This window comes from Chelonia mydas, chromosome 1, assembly GCF_015237465.2.
Source record: "Chelonia mydas isolate rCheMyd1 chromosome 1, rCheMyd1.pri.v2, whole genome shotgun sequence".
Taxonomy (NCBI): Eukaryota; Metazoa; Chordata; order Testudines; family Cheloniidae; genus Chelonia; species Chelonia mydas.
In genome coordinates, this window is record NC_057849.1 from 115790953 (window position 1) to 115810913 (window position 19961).

The window sequence follows — 19961 nt, forward strand, 5'->3', positions numbered from 1 at the left end:
GCTAAGCGGTTCAGAAGGGTGGTGTAGAACTGGTAAGAAAATAAGAATGGCCATACTGGATCAGACCAGTGGTCCATCTGGCCCAGTATCCTGTCTTCTGGCACTGGCCGGTACCAGATGCTTCAGAGGGAATCAACAGAACAGGGCAGTTGTTATAGCTCTACCCCATCCAGGGATTCCCCTTTTGCAGATTGAATCCTCAGGGAGAGGCCACTTAAGCTACCTGTAAAACAGCCAGAGCATAAGGGAAAAATTGGGGTCTCTGAGTTGGAAGGTTTGGGTTTTCTTCCTGGCTCTGCTGAGTTCTTCTGTGATAACAGGAAAGTTGCTTAACCACTTTGCCCATCTGTAGCATACAGGTAGCTGCCAACCTCACAGGGTATTGTAACTTTCTAATTTGCTGTTTGCAAAGTGCATTGAGCTGTTCAGATGTTACTTTGCAACAAAAATACTCAGATGTATTGTTTGAGGGAACTAGGGGTGAATAATACTTAATTCCATTCAGAAGTTATTTCATTGTCCATTTTTATTTCTAAAAGTTTTAGATAAGACATAACTTCTGCATTTTCTTGGTGTGATTTTTTTTTTTCCCCCATGGATTACTTCTTGCCCAAAGTCTCATATCTGTCGTCTGGGATGTAGAGCAGAAAGTGTTTCTCACAACCATTAGCTGTCATCCTGAATTGGAACCTCACTCCATGTTGCAACAGATGGAAGCATCCTGTTTTAATTCAGTGTATTTATTACTCTTTTGTGTAAAAGCATTTTGTTTTTACCTGACCACTCGTTTTGCTCCCATATTCCTGTTTTGATTATGCTTATAAGCTTCTGGATGAGAGAGGATATGAGAGGCAGGGATGGCACATGCACTAAAATGCTTAATGAGCTATTGAGTATTGATATATCGGGGCAAAGTAATGTGACAGGAGAGCTAGAATTTTACAGCAAGCTTGGGCCTCTCTTCTTGTAAACCCTTGAATCTAGAATCTGCTGCTAGACTAGTTAAAATGTTCAAAAGCGCCCGAGGGGTATGACGACACAGCAATCAGGAGGAGTAATTACAGCATGTGTAGGCATACCTGAGCTAACTGTAATCGAGCTAGCTCGATAGAAAGAGCAGTGTAGCTGCAGCAGCCTGAGTTAGCTGACAAGGTGTATATCCAGCGTCCTAGAGAGGATTGTACTGAGTGGCTAGTCCAGGGGCTCTGGAACAATGTGTATAGTGGGGGTGCTGACAGCCATTAAACCAAACTGTAAACCCTGTATATGATGGAAACTTTAAGCCAGGGGGTGCGGCAGCACCCCTAGATCCAGCACCTATGGGCTAGTCCATGCTGATGTGGTTACACTGCTATTTTTTAGGCCATGTCTACGCTTACCAGGATCAACGCTGCGGTGATCAATGCAGCAGGGGTCGATTTAGCAGGTCTAGTGAAGACTTGCTAAATCAACTGCAGAACACTCTCCAGTACTCTGGTAAGGTAAGTTGACGGGAGAGCATCTCCCATTGACGCAGAGCGGTGTAGACACTGCAGTAAGTCGACCTGGGCAACGTTGACTCCAGTTACGTTATTCACATAGCTGGAGAAGCGTAACTTAGGTCAACTTACCGCGGTACTGCAGACAAGGCCTTAGTGAGCTAACTCAATCAAAACTAGCTTGGGTATGCCTACACTTGCTGCAATCCCACTTTCTAGTCTTAGTGTAGAAACACCTTAAGTGACTTTTTCAAAAGTGGCTTGAGCTTTTAGGCTCCTAATCCTGTTGACTTTCAAAAAACTCTTAGGATCCTAACTGCCCAGGCCACTTTTGTAAATGGGGACATAAGCACTTTTGAAAACTTTACCTTAGTTTTACCTAAAGACTTGTTAGGTGCAGTGCCGATGGGCAGAGAGAGCCTTTTGTTCTGTAAAGGGGGATCTTTGGATCAGGTGCTACCTGACCTGTCTTAATTAATTACATCTTAGGCTACTTCCCCAAAATCTTGAATTGACAGATGGAAAGAATCAATATTTTTCACAAACCCAGATTTCAAAGTGTCTAATTTTGAGTCCAGCTTTAATTTTCTAACATCCAGTCTCTCAAAGTTTAGTGGAATTCTTCAAATATCATATGGATAATTCACACCAATTTAGAGAAATCTGCATTCCTGAGCATTTGAATAAATACGTTTTAAATAGAAATCAGTGTTTTTCAGGTGGCTTTACTGTAATTGGTCCTTTTCTAGACTGTAGCTGTGAGTTGTGGTACTCAAAGTACAGGGTCATACATTGCAATTTGTGATATCGTCTTCTCTTTGAGGTTTCAGGTAAATACAGATTAAGCTCAGATGGTGGATCCTACTTCTGCAAGTTTATTTGATAACCAGAAAGGTATCACTTTAATTTTCTCCCCAGACAAAACAAAACAAAACAAACAGGTGCACAGCTGTGTTACACATAGAGTTGGAATTAGCGTGAATAAGAAGGCCTAATCATACAGCTGTGTAGCGTGCTGCTTCCAAGCTGATTAGATTACACTTTGATCTTGGTAAAGCAAAGACCCTGCCTGTCTGTCACAGGATCTGAAAATAGTGCTTCAGTCTCCTGCTAGCTTGTCCTTGGATTCATTTATTGATTGAACTGGTATGCATAAAATAATGTGAACTCTCTAAAATGGATTTCAGGGTAGAAACTTTTATTGTAATTCTGATTTAGTTGTACTTTCCATATAAGGTGTAACTTTACAGTGTTTGATTTGCACTATTTGGGTTGTGTTAAATGTGCATAAAGATAGACCTCTGAAATGTAACTAAACAAAAATTGTAGTTAAGATCCATGATCCACAGTAAGAGTGCAAATTTTGTTTTAGAGAGCTGTTTGTTTCCATAAGAATACAAGTTAAACACTTGCTTTGAAATCCCATGTTCAGGGAAAGTGTTTGTTATTGAGCACAAACTGATTTTAGAGCAGAAAAGCAATTTTCTTCCCTCCTCTTCCCCCAGCCTTGTCTGATGTCCACATTGGACTCGGAGCTTCCCCTAGCATTTCAACATTCTTTGTAATCGTGATAAAATCATGAAAAGACTTGTGGTGTTCATGAGATGATCTGTTTTTGGACTCTGAAGTCTTACTAGAAAACCTGTGGCTGCAGCTTTCTGTAGTGCAGTAAAAAATCAAATGCATTTTATTCTCGGTGGCTTTATTTTTGCCTCCTGAAATGGTTTTGCATTGTTTGAAGCTGAAAAATTGAAATAGAGAGCTTGGTAGTATTATCGTTTAAAAGAATGCAATGAACTTGAAAATCATATTTACTTCTGAAATTTTTGTTCCATACATGGTATCAAGAAAGACCTATGATTACTAGAATAAAGTTAGTAAAACATGTTTTTCTTTTTTTTTCTAGTTTGTTTTATTTGATAGGCTTGTATGGACAGTAAGATTTGCTTTTCCCTGTAAAAGTCAATCAGTTTCTTCATGGTTAAGAAGACCCTTAAACATCAACGGGGAGTGGTGTGTGTGTGTCTGTATAATATGTAGGAAAAATAATTAAAAAAAATATAAGGACTGTTTTAAAGGGTGCTCTATCAGAAACATAAAAAAAAAATCTAAAGAAAAAGTTGATTTTAAAATTCAAATTGTGTCCCTTTAGAAAGTTCTTTTGTTTGCATGCTTTTATTGGTTCATTCAGCAGGAAGCACTGTGCAGTTGTTGTATGTTACAAGTATTAAGCGGAGTTCAGAGTTTATATGATAGGAAAAAACACTTGGAAAGCAGCACCATTTGAATAATTTAAGTAGCTTTCGTCCTTTCTTTAATATTAAACTTTGTACTCCATCTTCACCAGGTTCATGTACAAGTTTTGGCTAACTTGCATAGTTTTTATAGCACTCACTGATTTAATTATTGAAAGATCTGTTTTTGGAGCTTGTTCAGTTAAATTTCAACCTATGCCATTGCTGTAGCACCTCAAAAATAGACGTGCTAAAGTATAGTAATGAGGCTACCTCAGAAAGATTATTGTTATGCTTTTATGTCAAACGAGGAAATTGTTTTAGCCTGCACTAAATACTTAATATTTTTCTCTCTTGAAGAAAATAATCAAAATACAGGTGTGAAACGTGCATAAATTGCTTATTCTGCATCACTGGTGCACCTTTGTTTTACTGCCCTGGAATCAGCAGCAGATATGTGAGATCAGAAATCTAGACAACATTCTTACTTGTAAAACTAGAAAGCACCTTCCATCCTACCCAAATTGAAAATAGATTGGGGCCTAATCTAAATCCCACATAAGTGTATGAGAGTCTTTCCATAGACACTAATGGAAGTTCAGTCAGGCTCCTAATGTATGATATTAACTATGAAAATACAAAACTAACTGAAGAGGGAGACTTCAGCTATATATTCCAATGACTCATCATTGGAGTTTGTGAATGAACCTGGCTAAGATCTTTTTTTAAAATATAATATATTAAAAGGATTCATCTTAGTTTTGGCTTCTCAGTATTTTGTTTTTATAATATTTAAACTGTGGCTAACCTAGCCAGTCTGGGGAGTGAGTGATATTTATTATTTTCCTTTATTGGAAACTGAGTGAACATTATGGAACTGGTAAGCAGAAGTACAGAGTGAAAAGAGGAATTGGCTGCTGTGATCAATCATTCAGGGACAGAAAAGGGAATTTAATTTGCACAAACTGAGAAACAAGATAAATGCCCTTCATTTTTCATGTACTGACATGGCTTCATTATATGGGTGCATTTCTTGTATTCTCTAAAAATAATCATATTTTACAAGTCTGACCTTTTATCAGGATTTTCAGAAGTGCTTGGTCTAACTTTTGCCAGTGACTTAAATGGGGCCAAGGTGAGGCCTAAACTAAACGCTTTTAAAAATCCCAACTCATAGGTTTATTATCAGGATGAAAAAATTAGTCTGGGCTGTTTCTTCCTTTGTTAATCACCTGGTCTTCAATATTTTGAAACTTGCAGGCTAGACTGTGCTATGCCATTGCCCTATAGCGTCCTCTGATGACTGGATGCGGACTCATAGGGTGCTTCTAATTGTATTATTGTTGTTGGCAAAATACAGAATTTTAAGACCATCTTACAGAATTAGAACTTTTTATGAGGCAACAGGGGAATGCACATTTTAAGTGCTCATCTTTTGTAGTTGGAGGAATTTTGATTTTTTTTTTCTGATTGTTTTTCCTGTCATAGTTGGTGACGGTTTGGTACTTTCTTTGTGTTTATATTTTCACCTGCCAATTCATGACTCCAGTTCAAACAGCTGGCAATAATATGCTAAGACTTGTTTTACTCAGGAGCCAATTATTATGGAATAGACTCTGAGACACAATGCATTTGAGTCTGTTCTAAATAATACATGTTTATGTATTCTAACCATAGCTTAATGACAGGTTTCAGAGTAACAGCCGTGTTAGTCTGTATTCGCAAAAAGAAAAGGAGTACTTGTGGCACCTTAGAGACTAACCAATTTATTTGAGCATAAGCTTTCGTGAGCTACAGCTCACTTCATCGGATGCATACTGTGGAAAGTGTAGAAGATCTTTTTATATACACACAAGCATGAAAAAATACCTCCTCCCACCCCACTCTCCTGCTGGTAATAGCTTATCTAAAGTGACCACTCTCCTTACAATGTGTATGATAATCAAGGTGGGCCATTTCCAGCACAAATCCAGGGTTTAACAAGAACGTCTGAGGAGGGGGAGGGAGTAGGAAAAAACAAGGGGAAATAGGTTACCTTGCATAATGACTTAGCCACTCCCAGTCTCTATTCAAGCCTAAGTTAATTGTATCCAATTTGCAAATGAATACCAATTCAACAGTTTCTCGCTGGAGTCTGGATTTGAAGTTTTTTTGTTGTAATATAGCAACTTTCATATCCAGACTCCAACGAGAAACTGTTGAATTGGAATTCATTTGCAAATTGGATACAATTAACTTAGGCTTGAATAGAGACTGGGAGTGGCTAAGTCATTATGCAAGGTAACCTATTTCCCCTTGTTTTTTCCTACCCCCTCCCCCCCCCAAGACGTTCTTGTTAAACCCTGGATTTGTGCTGGAAATGGCCCACCTTGATTATCATACACATTGTAAGGAGAGTGGTCACTTTAGATAAGCTATTACCAGCAGGAGAGTGGGGTGGGAGGAGGTATTTTTTCATGCTTTGTGTGTATATAAAAAGATCTTCTACACTTTCCACAGTATGCATCCGATGAAGTGAGCTGTAGCTCACGAAAGCTTATGCTCAAATAAACTGGTTAGTCTCTAAGGTGCCACAAGTACTCCTTTTCTTAACCATAGCTTAAGTTTCAAAGCTTCTGTTAGTCTTATGTATATATGGCATAATAAACCAACTAGAAGCATAAAAACTTGGTCTTCCTTGTCTTTTAGTCCCTGGTGCATTTGAACACTTCTCCATTTTACAAGCCAATATTGGAGAGCTTTGTTATAATTTTGTTATAATTTTGTTCTGTGCTTAATCTGAGGGTCTTAAACATGAATAGGTCTAATAGTGATAAACTAGTCTCAGTGAGAGTTGGTGCTGCTGTTGTTAAAACATGTCATTCTCCTTTTCTGTGTGTGTTCAGGTCGTTTGGTGGGTGCCCTGGATGCAGTGCTAGATTCTAATGCACGTGTTGCTCCATTTCGAATTTTACTTCAAGTTCCGGGATCACCAGTTTACTCTGCCATAGCATGTGGTGAGTTATTGAATGGATCAGAAGTTTACTGGGCCATAGCCGCTGGTGAGTTACATACCAATTAAAAAAAATCCCCAAAGCTAAATTCTGAGCATGCTCAGTATCTGCATGTCCAAGAAGCTGAAGGTAACCAAAATTAGTAACCTCGTGTGTGTGTAAAGGCTACTGGCTGTGACTTATTTAACAACTAAAATACTTATTGGTTATATTTCAAGGTATTAATAACATAAGGGAATGTTTTCTTCTGTTAAGCAAGAACAAAAAATCTGGCTGTTGCTGCCTTCCAATTTTTCTGTCTGTTACAAAATGTCGTCATTCCATTCACATATTTATCATTTCAGATAGTAGCCTGTGCAGGACACTTGCAGCAGGAGGCTTTTTGGTCTGGTCTGTCTTCAACACATGTATCAGTAGTTAATTTTTACCTGCAGTTTATTTAAAAAAAAAAAAAAAGTCTCCCAGCTCCTCTGATAAAAAATAAAATCTCATGAAAGAAATGATTTTAAAAAATACGAAATGTTTTTAAATAATAAATGTTTTAAAGTATCATAGTGCTAGGTGACCCATAAGAATAGTGCACTCTGAAGACTTGAATTTGCTAGTCTTTAAACTAATTCTTAATGCAGTGTTTCCCATGCTTTTCAAAGCTGAACACCCCTTTAGAAAAATAAACCAGTTGTAAATCATAGCAACCCTGCTATGTGGTGTTTAAAGCCTACCAATTTTAATGTATGCATTTTTATACACTTTCTATGCTCTCCTGGCTAGTCCTTCATTCTTCCTCCTGTTTTGGAAAATGCTGGTGTAGATCTTCATAATATATTTCCTCTCCTTTTTTTCACGGATTGAGCAGTGAAATAGTTAACAATGTTGACATTTAAAATATCACTAATGGTGTTAGATTTAGTATTCATTGAAATTAGTGAGGCAGTTCACACATTAGACTTGTTGTTTATGGCTTACTGAAAACTCTGGTAGATGTCACTTCATCAGCTGCACACATTTCGTGTTTTGAAGGTGCATGCGTGTGTGCTCTCCCTTGTATCCCCTTGAGGAGGTGCTCCATGCACTGGAGAACGCTACCCTATGGATGCCTGTCTGTACCTCAAAACCACTGTATGATTTTTAGTGTATTTTGAAGATACGAAACTGGAGCGAAGGGTAGTAGGTCAGGATTGATGTGCATTGTTACATTTGTTTGGGGAAGCTTGCAGAGAGTCTGTTCTCCATGTTATTTTTGGCTATGGTTAGCTGCTACCGTTTCCTCATTTTCATAATTGCTGTTGATTTGGTACTCTTTTTTTTTTCTTTATTTGAAAGGTAAGAACACACCACTAAAGAGAGAATGTTTTGTGAAGAGAATACTTCATGCTCTTAAATATTGCTCTTGTAATGAAAAAAATGAGTTTTGCATTTTAAAATGCAAATCAATGTTCATCTCAAAGAATGCTTAGGTCCCTTTCTCAGTAACATATAGGTAATACCTCTCTCTCGGGTTGATCATTACTCTACTCGATGCAGATTTCTTCAGCCTGCTAGGACAGCTGTTTTTTTTTTTTTTCCCCCACTTAAAGGGGAACCACTTGTTTGACTGGAATGGTTAAGATTTTTTGTATAGGTTATAGAAGTTTTAGAAAGCCTTTAACAAATAACTCTTTAAGATCTTGAATTGCCACCCTTCTCCAAATGGATTTACAAGATGTATTGTTGTAAGTACCAGTTAATTTTTTCAAGACAGTAGAAGATAATTCTGGTTGTATAGATCAATATTGCATTAATCTATACTATGGATTCAGCAGCAGAGGGGGAGCTAACCAGTTTATTGCACTGAATGCAGCATAAATGATTGCCTGCCTTGCGTGCATTCAGTGCACGCAGCCCAGGGCTATCAGAGACCAAGTAAATCTCTGGACACCAGAGTTGCTGAGCTGGAGGAGCTAAGGGAGACAGAGATGTACATAGACAAGACTTTCCGGGACACAGTAGAGCGGTCCCACTCCCAGTCTGACAGCCTCTATGGTGTTGAGGAGGATGAAAGTCTCCGGAAAGGAAAACATCAAGCTGGAGTGGAGAGAAACAGTCACATAGTTGGGACATCCTCGCAGATGATGCCATGGTATCCTCTTCCACTGAGGATCCCCCTCTGAGGGAGGTGACTTTTTAGGAACAGACAGATAATAGTAATGGGGGATTTGATTATTAGAAATATAGGTAGTTGGGTTTGTGATGCTTGGGAGAATCCATGGTGAATTGCCTGCTGGGTGCAAAGGTTGTGGATCTCTCAAGACATCTAGATAGATTTATGCGTAGTGCTGGGGAGGAGCTGGTGGTCATGGTACATGTAGGTACCAGTGACATAGGGAGGGATAGGAGAGAGGTCCTGGAGGCCAAATTTAGGCTGTTACTTAAAAGATTTAAGTCCAGAACCTCCATGATAGCATTCTCTGAAATGCTTCCAGTTCCATGTTCAGGACAATTAGACAAGCAGAACTGCAGGGTCTCAATGCATGGATGAGACGATGGTATTAGGGAGGAGGTTTTAGGTTTATTAGGAACTGGAGATCCTTTTGGAAGGGGAGGAGCCTATACAGAAAGGATGGGCTCCATCTAAACTAAAACGGAACAGGATTGCTGGCATGTAAAAGTAAAAAAGTTGTAGAGGAGTTTTTAAACTAAGAGCAGGTGGGACAGTCAACAGGTACAGAGGAGCACATGGTTCAGATAAATACATCCCTTAGGGGAAGATCTATTAACAGGGATTCTCTCTGTCCTAGTAAAGAGGAGTGGATAGAAGTTGATAAAGTACAAGCAGGAGCTGAAGAAAAACAATCAAATGAAAAAGAGTCCCATTCAATTACATCACACAAAGGCAGACAGCTAAATATTGACAAATTTTATAAGTACTTATATACAAGTGATAGAAGTCTAAATACTAAGATGGGTGAACTTGAGTGCCTGATATTAAATGAGGATAATGATATAATAGGCATCACAGAAACTTGGTGGAATGGTGATAATCAATGGGACACATTAGTACAAGGACACAAAATACATAGGAATGATAGAGTAGGTCATGCTGGTGGGAGAGTGGTACTATATGTGAACGAAAGCAGAGTCAAATAAGATGAAAATCTGAAATGCGTGAAACTATACCAAAGAATCTCTCTATGGATGGAAATTCCATGCTTGAACAAGAAGAATATAGCAGTAGGAATATGGTACCAACTACCTGACCAGGGTGGTGATGGTGATTGTGAAATGGTCAGGGAGATTAGAGAGACTACAAACAAAGAAAACCCAATAATAATGGGAGATTTCAATTAATCTCATATTGACTGGGTATTTCACCTCAGGACGGAATCCAGAGATAAAATTTTTAGACACCATTAATGACTGATTCCTGGAGAAGCTAGTCCTGGAACCCACAAGGGGAGAGGCAATTCTTTATTTATTCCCTAAGTGGCGCACAGGATCTGGTCTAAGAGGTGAATATAGCTGAACTGCTTGGTAATAGTGACCATAATGTAGTTAAATTTAACATCTTTGTGTGAGGGAAAATACCACAGTAGCATTTAACTTGAAAAAGGGGAACTACACAAAAATGAGGAAGCTAGTTAAATTGAAATTAAAAGGAATAGTGACATGATAGTGGCTCAGATTAAATGTATACCCCAAATAAAAAAATAATTAGAGGACCAAAAAAATGCCACCATGGCTCAACAGAATAAAAGAGGTGGTTAGAGGCAAAAAGACATCCTTTAAAAATTGGAATTCCGATCCTCGTGAGGAAAATAAAAAGGAGCATGAATTCTGGTAAGTCTAGTGCAAAAAATAGAATTAGGCAGGTCAAAAAAGCATTTGAAGAGCAAACTAGCAAAAGAGGCAAAACTTACACCAAATTTTTTTTAACGACATCAGAAGCAGGAAGACTGCCAATCAGTTAGTGGGGCCACTGGATGCTAAAGGAATAATTAAGGAAGACAAGGCTGTTGCAGAGAAGCTAAATTAATTCTTTGCATTGGTTTTTACTACTATTGTCAGACACACAGTTGAACACGATTTGTTGGGGAAGAGTCAACACTGCTTTTGTAAAGGGAAATCATGCCTCACCAATCTATTAGAATTCTTTGAGGGGGTCAGCAAAAGGATAATTCAATTGATATAGTGTATTTGGACTTTCAGAAAGCTTTTGACAAGATTCTCACCAAAGGCTCTTAAGCAAAGTAAGGAGTTTTGGGATATGAGGGAAGGTCCTCTCATGGATCAGTAACTGGTTAAAAGACAGGAAATAAAGGGTAGGAATAAATGGTCAGTTTTCAGAATGGAGAGAGGTAAATAGCAGGGTCCCCTAAGGATCTGAACTGGGACCAGTGCTTTTCAACATATTAATAAATGATCTAGAAAAAGGGGTTAATGGTGAGGTGGCAAAGTTTGCAGATGATACAAAATTACTCATAATAGTTACATCCAAAGCTGACTGGGAAGAGTTGCAAAGGGATCTCACAAAACTGGATGACTGGTCAAGAAAATGGCAGATGGGGAAATTCAACGTTGATAAATGCTAAGTCATGCACGTTGGAAAACATAATCCTAACTATACTTATTTAATGATGGGATTTAAATTAGCTGTTACCACTCAAGAAAGAGATCTGGGAGTCATGGATAGTTCTCTGAAAACATCTGCTCAGTGTGCAGCAGCAGTCAAAAATGCTAACAGAATGTTAGGAACCATTAGTAAAGGGGTAGATAATAAGTCAGGAAATATCATCATGCCACTTTAGAAATCTATAGTATGCACACACCTTGAATGCTGTGTGAAGTTCTGGTTGCCCCATCTGAAAAAAGATACATTAGAATTGGAAAAGCTACAGAGAAGGGCAACAAAAATGGTTCGGGGTATGGAACAGTTTCCAGATGAGAAGAGATTAAAAAGCCTGGGACTGTTCAGCTTGGAAAAGAGACGACTAAGGGAGGAGATGAGAGAGGCCTGTAAAATCAGGATTGGTGTGGAGAAAATGAATAAGGACGTGTTATTTACCCTTTCACATAACACAAGCAGCAGGGGTCACCCAATGAAATTAATAGGCAGCAAGTTTAAAACAAAAAGAAGTATTTCTTCGCACAAAGCACAGTCATCCTATGGAGCTCATTTGCTAGGGAATGTTGTGAAGGCCAAAAATATAACTGGGTTGAAAAAATAATTAGGTAAATTCATGGAGGATAGGTTGATCAATGCGTATTAGCCAAGATGGCTAAGCCTCTGACTGCTTGATACTGGGACTGGACGACAGGGGATGGATCACTTGATGATTGGCCTGTTCTGTTCATTCCCTCTGAAGCATCTGGTATTGGCCATTATCAGAAGACAGGATACTGGACTCAATGGATTATTGGTGTGACATAGTATGGCCATTCTTATATTTCTTATGTGTCTTTTGTAGTCAAAGCATGTTTGCAATTTTATGCACACAAAATACATAAAGACATTAAGAACAGTAAAAATTTAACCTGCTTCTGACTAATAATCCTCTTGTTATGCAATGTTGCCTTCAGCAGCTGGGAAAGAAGCAGGCTTCCTGCTAGGGCTGACAATACCAGTCAGTAACACAGCAGAACCCGGCTCTCTTTAGCACAGTGTTTGAAGTTCTCCAAGCTGCCTCTTCCATTGTGGTTCTTTGCTTATCCTCGTTCCCCAAAACTGATACCTGAATTTATTTAGGGAAGGGCCTGGGGAAAAGCTGCTGAGACTCTTCCCCCGTAAGTTCCCACAAAGCCGAAGCCTTGGAGCAGGAAAGCAGGGTTAGGGTTCTACTGTAGCAACGGGGGGAATCTGCTTATTAATTTCTCCCTGTACTAGTGAGGTGCTGGAGGGGCTTTCAAGGTTCCCCTCAACAATCCAAAGATTGTTCTGGACTGAAGGGGGTTACAGGCAGTTTGTACTGCAATAAAAGTTGGAATGCAGCCAAGGAGCAGCTCCTGTGCCTCCTAGGAATCCCCATGAGAGTACATAATTTTGTGTTGCCCCCACATTGCCGGATAGTTAACATAGTGTTGAAAAATGGAATATTAATTATTAACAGTCTGCTTAGAAATGGTCTGTGGGCTTAAATGCTAGCTTTCACACGAAGACATGTTCTCTGCCTTTTCAGAGCATTTACAAGCAAAATAAGATGGACAAATTCAAGAAAAGGTGGATGAGGGTAATATCTTTTATTGGAGGAACTTCTGTTGGTGAGAGAGACAAGTTTGCAAGCTACACAGAGCTCTTCTTCGGGTCTGGAAAAAGTAATCAGAGTGTCACTGCTAATTACAAGGTGGGACAGATTGTCCTGTGACCGCAGAGGTGTCAGTTGCCCCTTCATTTTAACTGGTCTCCTGCAACATGTGTTAACCCTTTATGCTTAACAATCTGTCTCACCTTGTATTTCGTTGTGACACTCTGCTTACTTTTTCAGACCTGAAGAAGAGCTCTGTGTAGCTTAAAGCTTGTCTCTCTAACCAACAGAAGTTGCTCCAATAAAATAAATTACCTTACCCACCTTGTCTCTCTGATATCCTGGCACCAACCCGGCTACAGCAGTGCTGCAGAAAATACCAGGAAAGACACATGAAGACAGTTCAGGTCAGGGTGGGTGTGGGGATTATTGAAAAAGTGGGTTCGGAGGAGAGAAGAAGAGGAGTGAGAGGGCACTTGGCAAATGGGGACAAGAGACTCTAGGCATAGGGCAGAATTGATTTAAAAAAAAAAAAAAAAGCCATGAAGCAGAGTGAGAAGAGTAGATGACAGGAGGAGTAAGGCAAAAGGATTGGGAAGAGCATGGGGGCATGAGAAGGGATGAGGGTAGCCAGGGAATGGGTGAGTAAGGCCATGTCTACACTACCACTTATGTCGGCAAAACTTACGTTGCTCAATGTTATAAATAAAGAACTACCCCTGAGCTACCAAAGTTTCCCTGGCATAAGTGGTAGTATGTATAGCACCATGTCGGCAGAAGAGCTTTTCCTGCTGACAGAGCTACCACTGCTTGTGTGGGGTGGTTTAATTATGTCGACGGGAGAGCTCTCTCCTGTTGGCATAGAGCGGCTACACAAGAGATCTTAACAGCGGTGCAGCTGCTTCAGCACAGCTGTGCCGCTGTAAGGTCCGTCTTGTAGACGGAGTCTTAGATCATGCTTGTATTTGAAGGCAAGGAGCTTGAATGTAGGGAGTAAGAGATGGGGAGCTCATGGAGCAGAGGGAGTCACAAAGTGGTGAGGTAACATGGTTCAAGACGAGGAAGATAGCTTGGGCAGCATTTTGAACAGAATGAGTGGGTAGATGGTAAGGCAGAGAGAAGATTTACAGCAGTACGGGTGAGAGATGACCAGTGCTTGGACAAGGTGTGTAGCAAAAAGGAAAATAGGGCAACTGCTATGGAATACTCCTCCTTACTGTAGTCTCATTCCAGACTGCACACACAAAGGCAGACTGCTGATTCATCCCCATCGTGTTTACCCTCTGTCTTCATTGTCCAGGCTTAAAAGTTCAATTTAATAAATTGTCATTTTATATTAAAACAGCTCCTATGAAACAGTAGGTCTAGTATTCTTAATTAATATCCTACAGTGTGTGGTCCTCCTAATTGTAAGCAAAGGCCATCTAAATGGCTGTCTTCTTTCTTCATGATTTCTTCTATTTTTTTTTGCCTTGATTAATGATATTTATGAAGTTCCATCGCAAGACCTTCCTGTTGAGGAAGTTAAATCTTGGAAAGTTTCCCTGCCAGTTGGCATTCCTTGTGGGAAACCTAGCAGAGGAAGGTGGAAAATGTTTAGCTAAATTTATCATCTCTGCCGTGTGAGGCGACATGCAGTGTCTTTGATGTTTACAGATCTCAGGTTTTATGATAATGAGATTTGTACTTGAATTTTCTTTTTCTTCCTCCATGCTCTGCTCTTTTTGTTCACTGTCGCCTCTCTTCCCAGCAGGGAACTGAAAAGAGCACATCATGTCTTCTTTACATGTAGGCTGCTTAATGACGGACCGGCAGGCGCTATTTTGTAGTGGGGTGGCTAGCTTTTTTCCTAATAGTGCTGTTTTACAACTTGCCTCTATTCCTTGCACTTTTCTGGTCTCATGTCGTTATGACACACAACTGCAGCTTTTTTGGAGCAGTGGAGCTCAACAAGCATTTTGCCTGAAGCAAACTGCCAGAGATTAAAATCACGTTTTTGGAGTTCGTATTTACATGTGGTACTTAATAAGAATAAATTGTATTGCTTTTTAAAGAAATCCATCATGTTTCAAAGCTTATTCTGTTCACCCACCTCTCTCCAAAACTGCAGACATTCTCATTTTAGGCTTGTCAAGCAGCGTTAAAACAACCAAAAACAAACTCCTTTGTTATCAGACATCTTGATTATTATAAAAGCCTTCACGAGTAGGGTACCAAATTAAAGGTTACATAACCTCCTTCCAAAGGCGCACGTGTGTGTGTGAGTGAGTGAGTGAGTGAGAGAGATCATGTGTTTGTGGGGAGAGGCGGGAGAGTTAAACCTTAAATCAAAAATGAGCCACCTCCAGACAGGGCAGTAAGAAACTTTGTTGTATTTTGTCTGCTTCGAAAACCAGAACAGCATTTGTCTGCAGAGAACTTGTATTCAGATCTTGAAAACTAAAAGTACTAAAAACTACTACTTAAAATAGTATTACTTTTGTTTTCTCTAGTTATGCCTTGAAATGTAACATCTTATTGACCTATTTGCTATTATTAGTTTTCATTTGTGACTTCAGAAACTTAATTTCTTTTCATGCACTATGACACAACTGCATTTAATTTCTTTTTTTCTAGTTTCTTTCACAATTTCTTCTATGTGGTTTTTAATTAGCTCTTTTTACTTTTCTAGGTGCCACTTTAGAGGAGATAAACCAGCACTGGGAGTGGCTGGAGCAAAACTTACTCCATACATTGTCTGTTTTTGATAATAAAGAAGATATTGTTAGTTTTGTCAAAGGGAAAGTAAAGGTAAGAAAAGTTGTCTTGCTTTCATCTTTCCTCTGCCCACTAGTAAAGGAATTGAAAGAACTCTTGATGTTGTGGAACTATACCAGTCTACCAACTGTTTGTGTCCATATTAGCTTTTGCCCATCTAGACAGTATTTTTGATAAAACAAGGTGACTTTGCAGCTGTATTTATTCTGTACACAATTATGTTTGTCATGAAATGTACATAGCTTGCTTTCTTCAAGTCTTGATTCCCACATTCTACATCAGAGGTTTCATTAGTTTGTTGTCATCCTGCATCAGAAAGAGTTGGAAAGTATGTCTACACAGTATTTTCATCTGATAGCCACATACCTGGGGCTTACTAGCTATGGTGAAAAATACCTGTGTCACCATGCCTCAGGAAGCTACAGGAATAACAGCTGTGTAGTCTGTCATGGGCTGTAGTTGATTGGCAGTACATTACATTTACCTTTCTATTTAATACTTGCAGGGCCTGATTTTCAGAGGTGCTGAGCGCTTGCACCTGCAACTGAAGTCAGTGGGAGCTGCAAGTTCTTAATACCTTTGCAAATGAGGTGTATAGCTTCATCTTTCTCACTTCCATTATACATTGTTTCCCATTCTGGCTTCACTCCAATTTTCTCTCCTGTAATAGTTCATGATGTATTGTTTCTTGAGTTTTCTTCAGTATCTGTCATATCTCTTTTCTTGATCCTACACTAAGCACACATTGTATTCCTATAATTGTATAGCTTCTCCCTTTTCTTTTTCTGCTTCTTTCCTCTCCCCGATCTCTCTGTCTCTCTCATACTTTCCTAATACATCCCATCAGTTTCTCCTGTCTACATCTATCCACTCACTCTCTCACACTCATCTGCTTACTCAAGATTGGAAATTTCACCAGACACTTAAGTGACAGATGGCTGAACCTACTAGCACAAGACCCAGGTGTAAGATGTGATGGGTCCCACTGTCCAGGGGCAGTGCTTATGTGAGAAGTCAGCCTTGATCACACACACACGCACACACTGGGCAGGGGGAGGTTGCTTGGATTTCTAAGAGGGTACTTCCCCTGCACCCATGCTCAAGGGGCTCAATCTTTTAATTTGTAGAGGGTAGTCAGCACAGAAATGCTCTGACATCCTAGATTACTAAGGCCCTACCAAATCATGGCCATGAAAAACGCGTCACGGACCGTGAAATCTGTGATTTCATGGGGGAGACCAGCATTTCTCAAACTGGAGATCCTGACCCAAAAGGGAGTTGCGGGGGGGGGGGGGGGGTTGCAAAGTTATTTTTGAGGGGGGGTTTGCAATATTGCCACCCTTACTTCTGCCCTGCCTTCAGAGCTGGGTGGCTGGAGAGCAGAGGCTGTTGGCCGGGCGCACAGCTCTGAAGGCAGCGCCCTGCTAGCAGCAGAGCAGACGTAATGGTGGCAATACCATACAGACCATCCTTACTTTTGCGCTGCTGCTGGCGGCGGCTCTTCCTTCAGAGCTGGGCTCCCGGCCAGCAGCCACTGCTCTCTACCTGCCCAGTGCCACTGCCAGCAGCAGCAATGAAGAAGTAAGTACTGCAGTCCCCTGCTACAAGAACCTTGTGACCCCTTCCCACACCTCCTTTTTGGGTCATGACCCTACAATTACAACACTGTGAAATTTCAGATTTAAATAGCTGAAATCATGAAATGTACTGTTTTTAAAATCCTATGACCATGAAATTGATCAAAATGGATCGTGAATTTGGTAGGGCCCTATAGATTACAGTACATGAATCTCTAACATCAGTGATATCATTGGTCCCGTGAATTGCAGTTAAACTCTGGATTTATCTGTGATGTTACAGAAATAAAGGTCGCATTAAAAGGCATTCAGATAAAATTCTGTCCAGGGACTGAAGACCATTTAAAACATCTGTGTTTAAAAGACTAGTTCCAAATAGTCTGTTGTTGTATCTAAATTTTATCCATAAATGGAGAAAAATGACACCATCACCTACTTGATCCTTGATGCAACATCTGTAAAGTGTGCACCTTGTTGAGAAGTTTTTCTTTTTTTAAATTCCTATTTTTGGCAGTAGTTCAGTGATTTATCTTTCCTTACTACACCTTGTACATCCAAGTGCTCTGAAAGGCTTGAATAAAACTCTCATCTTTTAATAATTTTGTGACCATGAAAGTGAGAGCAGGACATCTAGAATTCTGCAGGTTTCGAACTGAATAATGGGCCCATATTTTTATTGTTACATCAGCTCTCTGGCCTTTGCTATAGACATCTGGCGCATGGGATTACAGTATTCCAGTAGGACTGATTTGTATTCTGTAGCACCTGAAGTAAATTTGCATTTAGCCACGCAATTTGCACTTAACTGTCTTTCTCGCCTCCTTATTTATTGTAGAGCTGTAATAAAAAGACACAGCATTTAATTATTTCAAGACTTTAAAAATGGTTACGCTTATTACAGGTTATCATATACTTCACTGTACTGTTTCTTGGTAATAGTGCTGATCAATATAAAAATTTGGTACTGTAGCTTTGCGCTATGTAAGTCAAATTAAAGCTTCTACAGCCATCATATACTGAGTGAAATTCCAGTCATGTTTATTGCCTTCTCTGGGTTATTTGAAATAATTGTGGTGATCAAAGCCAACCATTATTGGTATCAAGATTTTAATTATACATTGTAGTTTGAACAATATTTTTCAGTTATCACTCGGGACCAAAAAGAAGACTGGGTTTGGAAGTGTGGGTAAACAGACTGCAAATACTGAGCAAATGTCTGTGTAACTTGCACATCAACTTGGATACCTTTCTAAGAGAGAATCAGGATTTTAAAAATGTACTGATAGCTTGTAATAACTCGTTTAGGAAAACTACCAGTTTGCCATAATATATTATCTTGTCATTGAATCAGGCATTGATAGCAGAAGAGACCAGGAGTAAACTAGCAGAGCAGGAGGAGGATCCTGAGAAGTTTCGAGAAGCGCTAGTGAAATTTGAAGCCAGATTTAACTTCCCTGAAGCAGAGAAGTTAATTACCTATTATTCATGCTGCTGCTGGAAGGGTAAAGTTCCTCGTCAAGGCTGGCTTTATCTGAGCATCAATCACCTCTGTTTTTATTCCTTCTTCCTAGGCAAAGAATGTAAGTCTGAACATATAAAAACTGTTATCCCTATACCCTATGCAGACTTGTAAACATGTATATCACTTTTGGGGTAATTTTTAAGCTGATGTATTTAAATCTAATCTTATTTTATGGTATTTCGCTAATGCAACAGTGAAAAGGTTCTGAAACTTGTTCTGTTTGGATCAACTATCCTGTTAAATTTGAGTGTATTTGCTTTTAAAAATTCCACGTTGTCATTTGTCATCTATTTTTATATTTTACTTGCAACAAACTTTTCTTATTAGTGTACATAGATGATGATTGCTTTAAACTGTTGTTTTTTTTAAAAGTGAAGTGGACTGTGGTGGTAATTGTATGGTGGAAGTCAGGAAAACAGTCTGCTTTAAAAGCGTGCTAAATAGTTTAGGCCCCAAAGTAGATCTGCCTTAAAATGCATCTGACTTGACAGATTCTTAAATACCTATATTTAATACAGAACATAGTCATTCAGAAACAGTCTCTCCCCTGTTGGTGTGACATGTACACACACAAAAATAGCCACTGTTAATAGCTGCAGTTAGTACAGAGACATCAAAGGAAGTGTAAGTTGGCTAAAAAATCCCCGTTCTTAGAACTATGTGACATCAATTATGCACTTTAAAGTAATCTGAGTAGTAAACATAACACAGCTGTGTCTTGTGCTCCATGTGACGAGGTAGACGGGGAAAACTAGTATTTTCAAAAAGGAATGAAATTTTGTTTTTTCAAGCTTCTGAACAAGTTCTACAGATAAGGGGGAATTAAAACAAACAACTCCCAAATATCTTAACTTTTGTCTTCCCTTTTCAACCTTTTAAATCTTTCACAGAAGTGACAAGTTAAAGTTTTAAGAATGGCTTGAGAAATCTACCAGATAATCACTACTAATAAGCCAGTCCAAAAGATATGGTCCCATGTTTCCACTGGAGCCCCAGGGAGCATTCTTATGAGATGCCCTCCATACCCAGTCTTGGATGATGGAAATAATACATGAAGACATTCTTTTTAGGGTGTGTGTGCCTTCTCCTCCTTAACAGGATTATGCTCTTGAGTAGCACTGTAGGGATTCCTGTGAATCCTACCGTAACTCCAGCAGGAACAGCAGAATGAAGCTTTGTTAA

General features: G+C 39.4%; 1 protein-coding gene across 6 annotated transcripts in view; it reads left to right on the top strand.

Moving 5' to 3' along the window:
• TBC1D8 (TBC1 domain family member 8) overlaps nt 1-19961 on the top strand; it is a 76654-nt gene that overhangs the window by 11674 nt on the left and 45019 nt on the right. For 4 of the 6 annotated variants that reach the window (XM_043536879.1, XM_037898171.2, XM_043536883.1 and 1 more), the window contains exons 2-4: nt 6598-6708; nt 15595-15713; nt 18609-18837. In XM_043536879.1, the coding sequence (XP_043392814.1) occupies nt 6598-6708; nt 15595-15713; nt 18609-18837 (459 nt within the window). Of the gene's footprint in view, nt 1-6597; nt 6754-15594; nt 15714-18608; nt 18838-19961 lie in introns of all 6 variants that reach the window. The other 2 variants (XM_043536872.1, XM_037898179.2) reach the window with 1 other exon arrangement.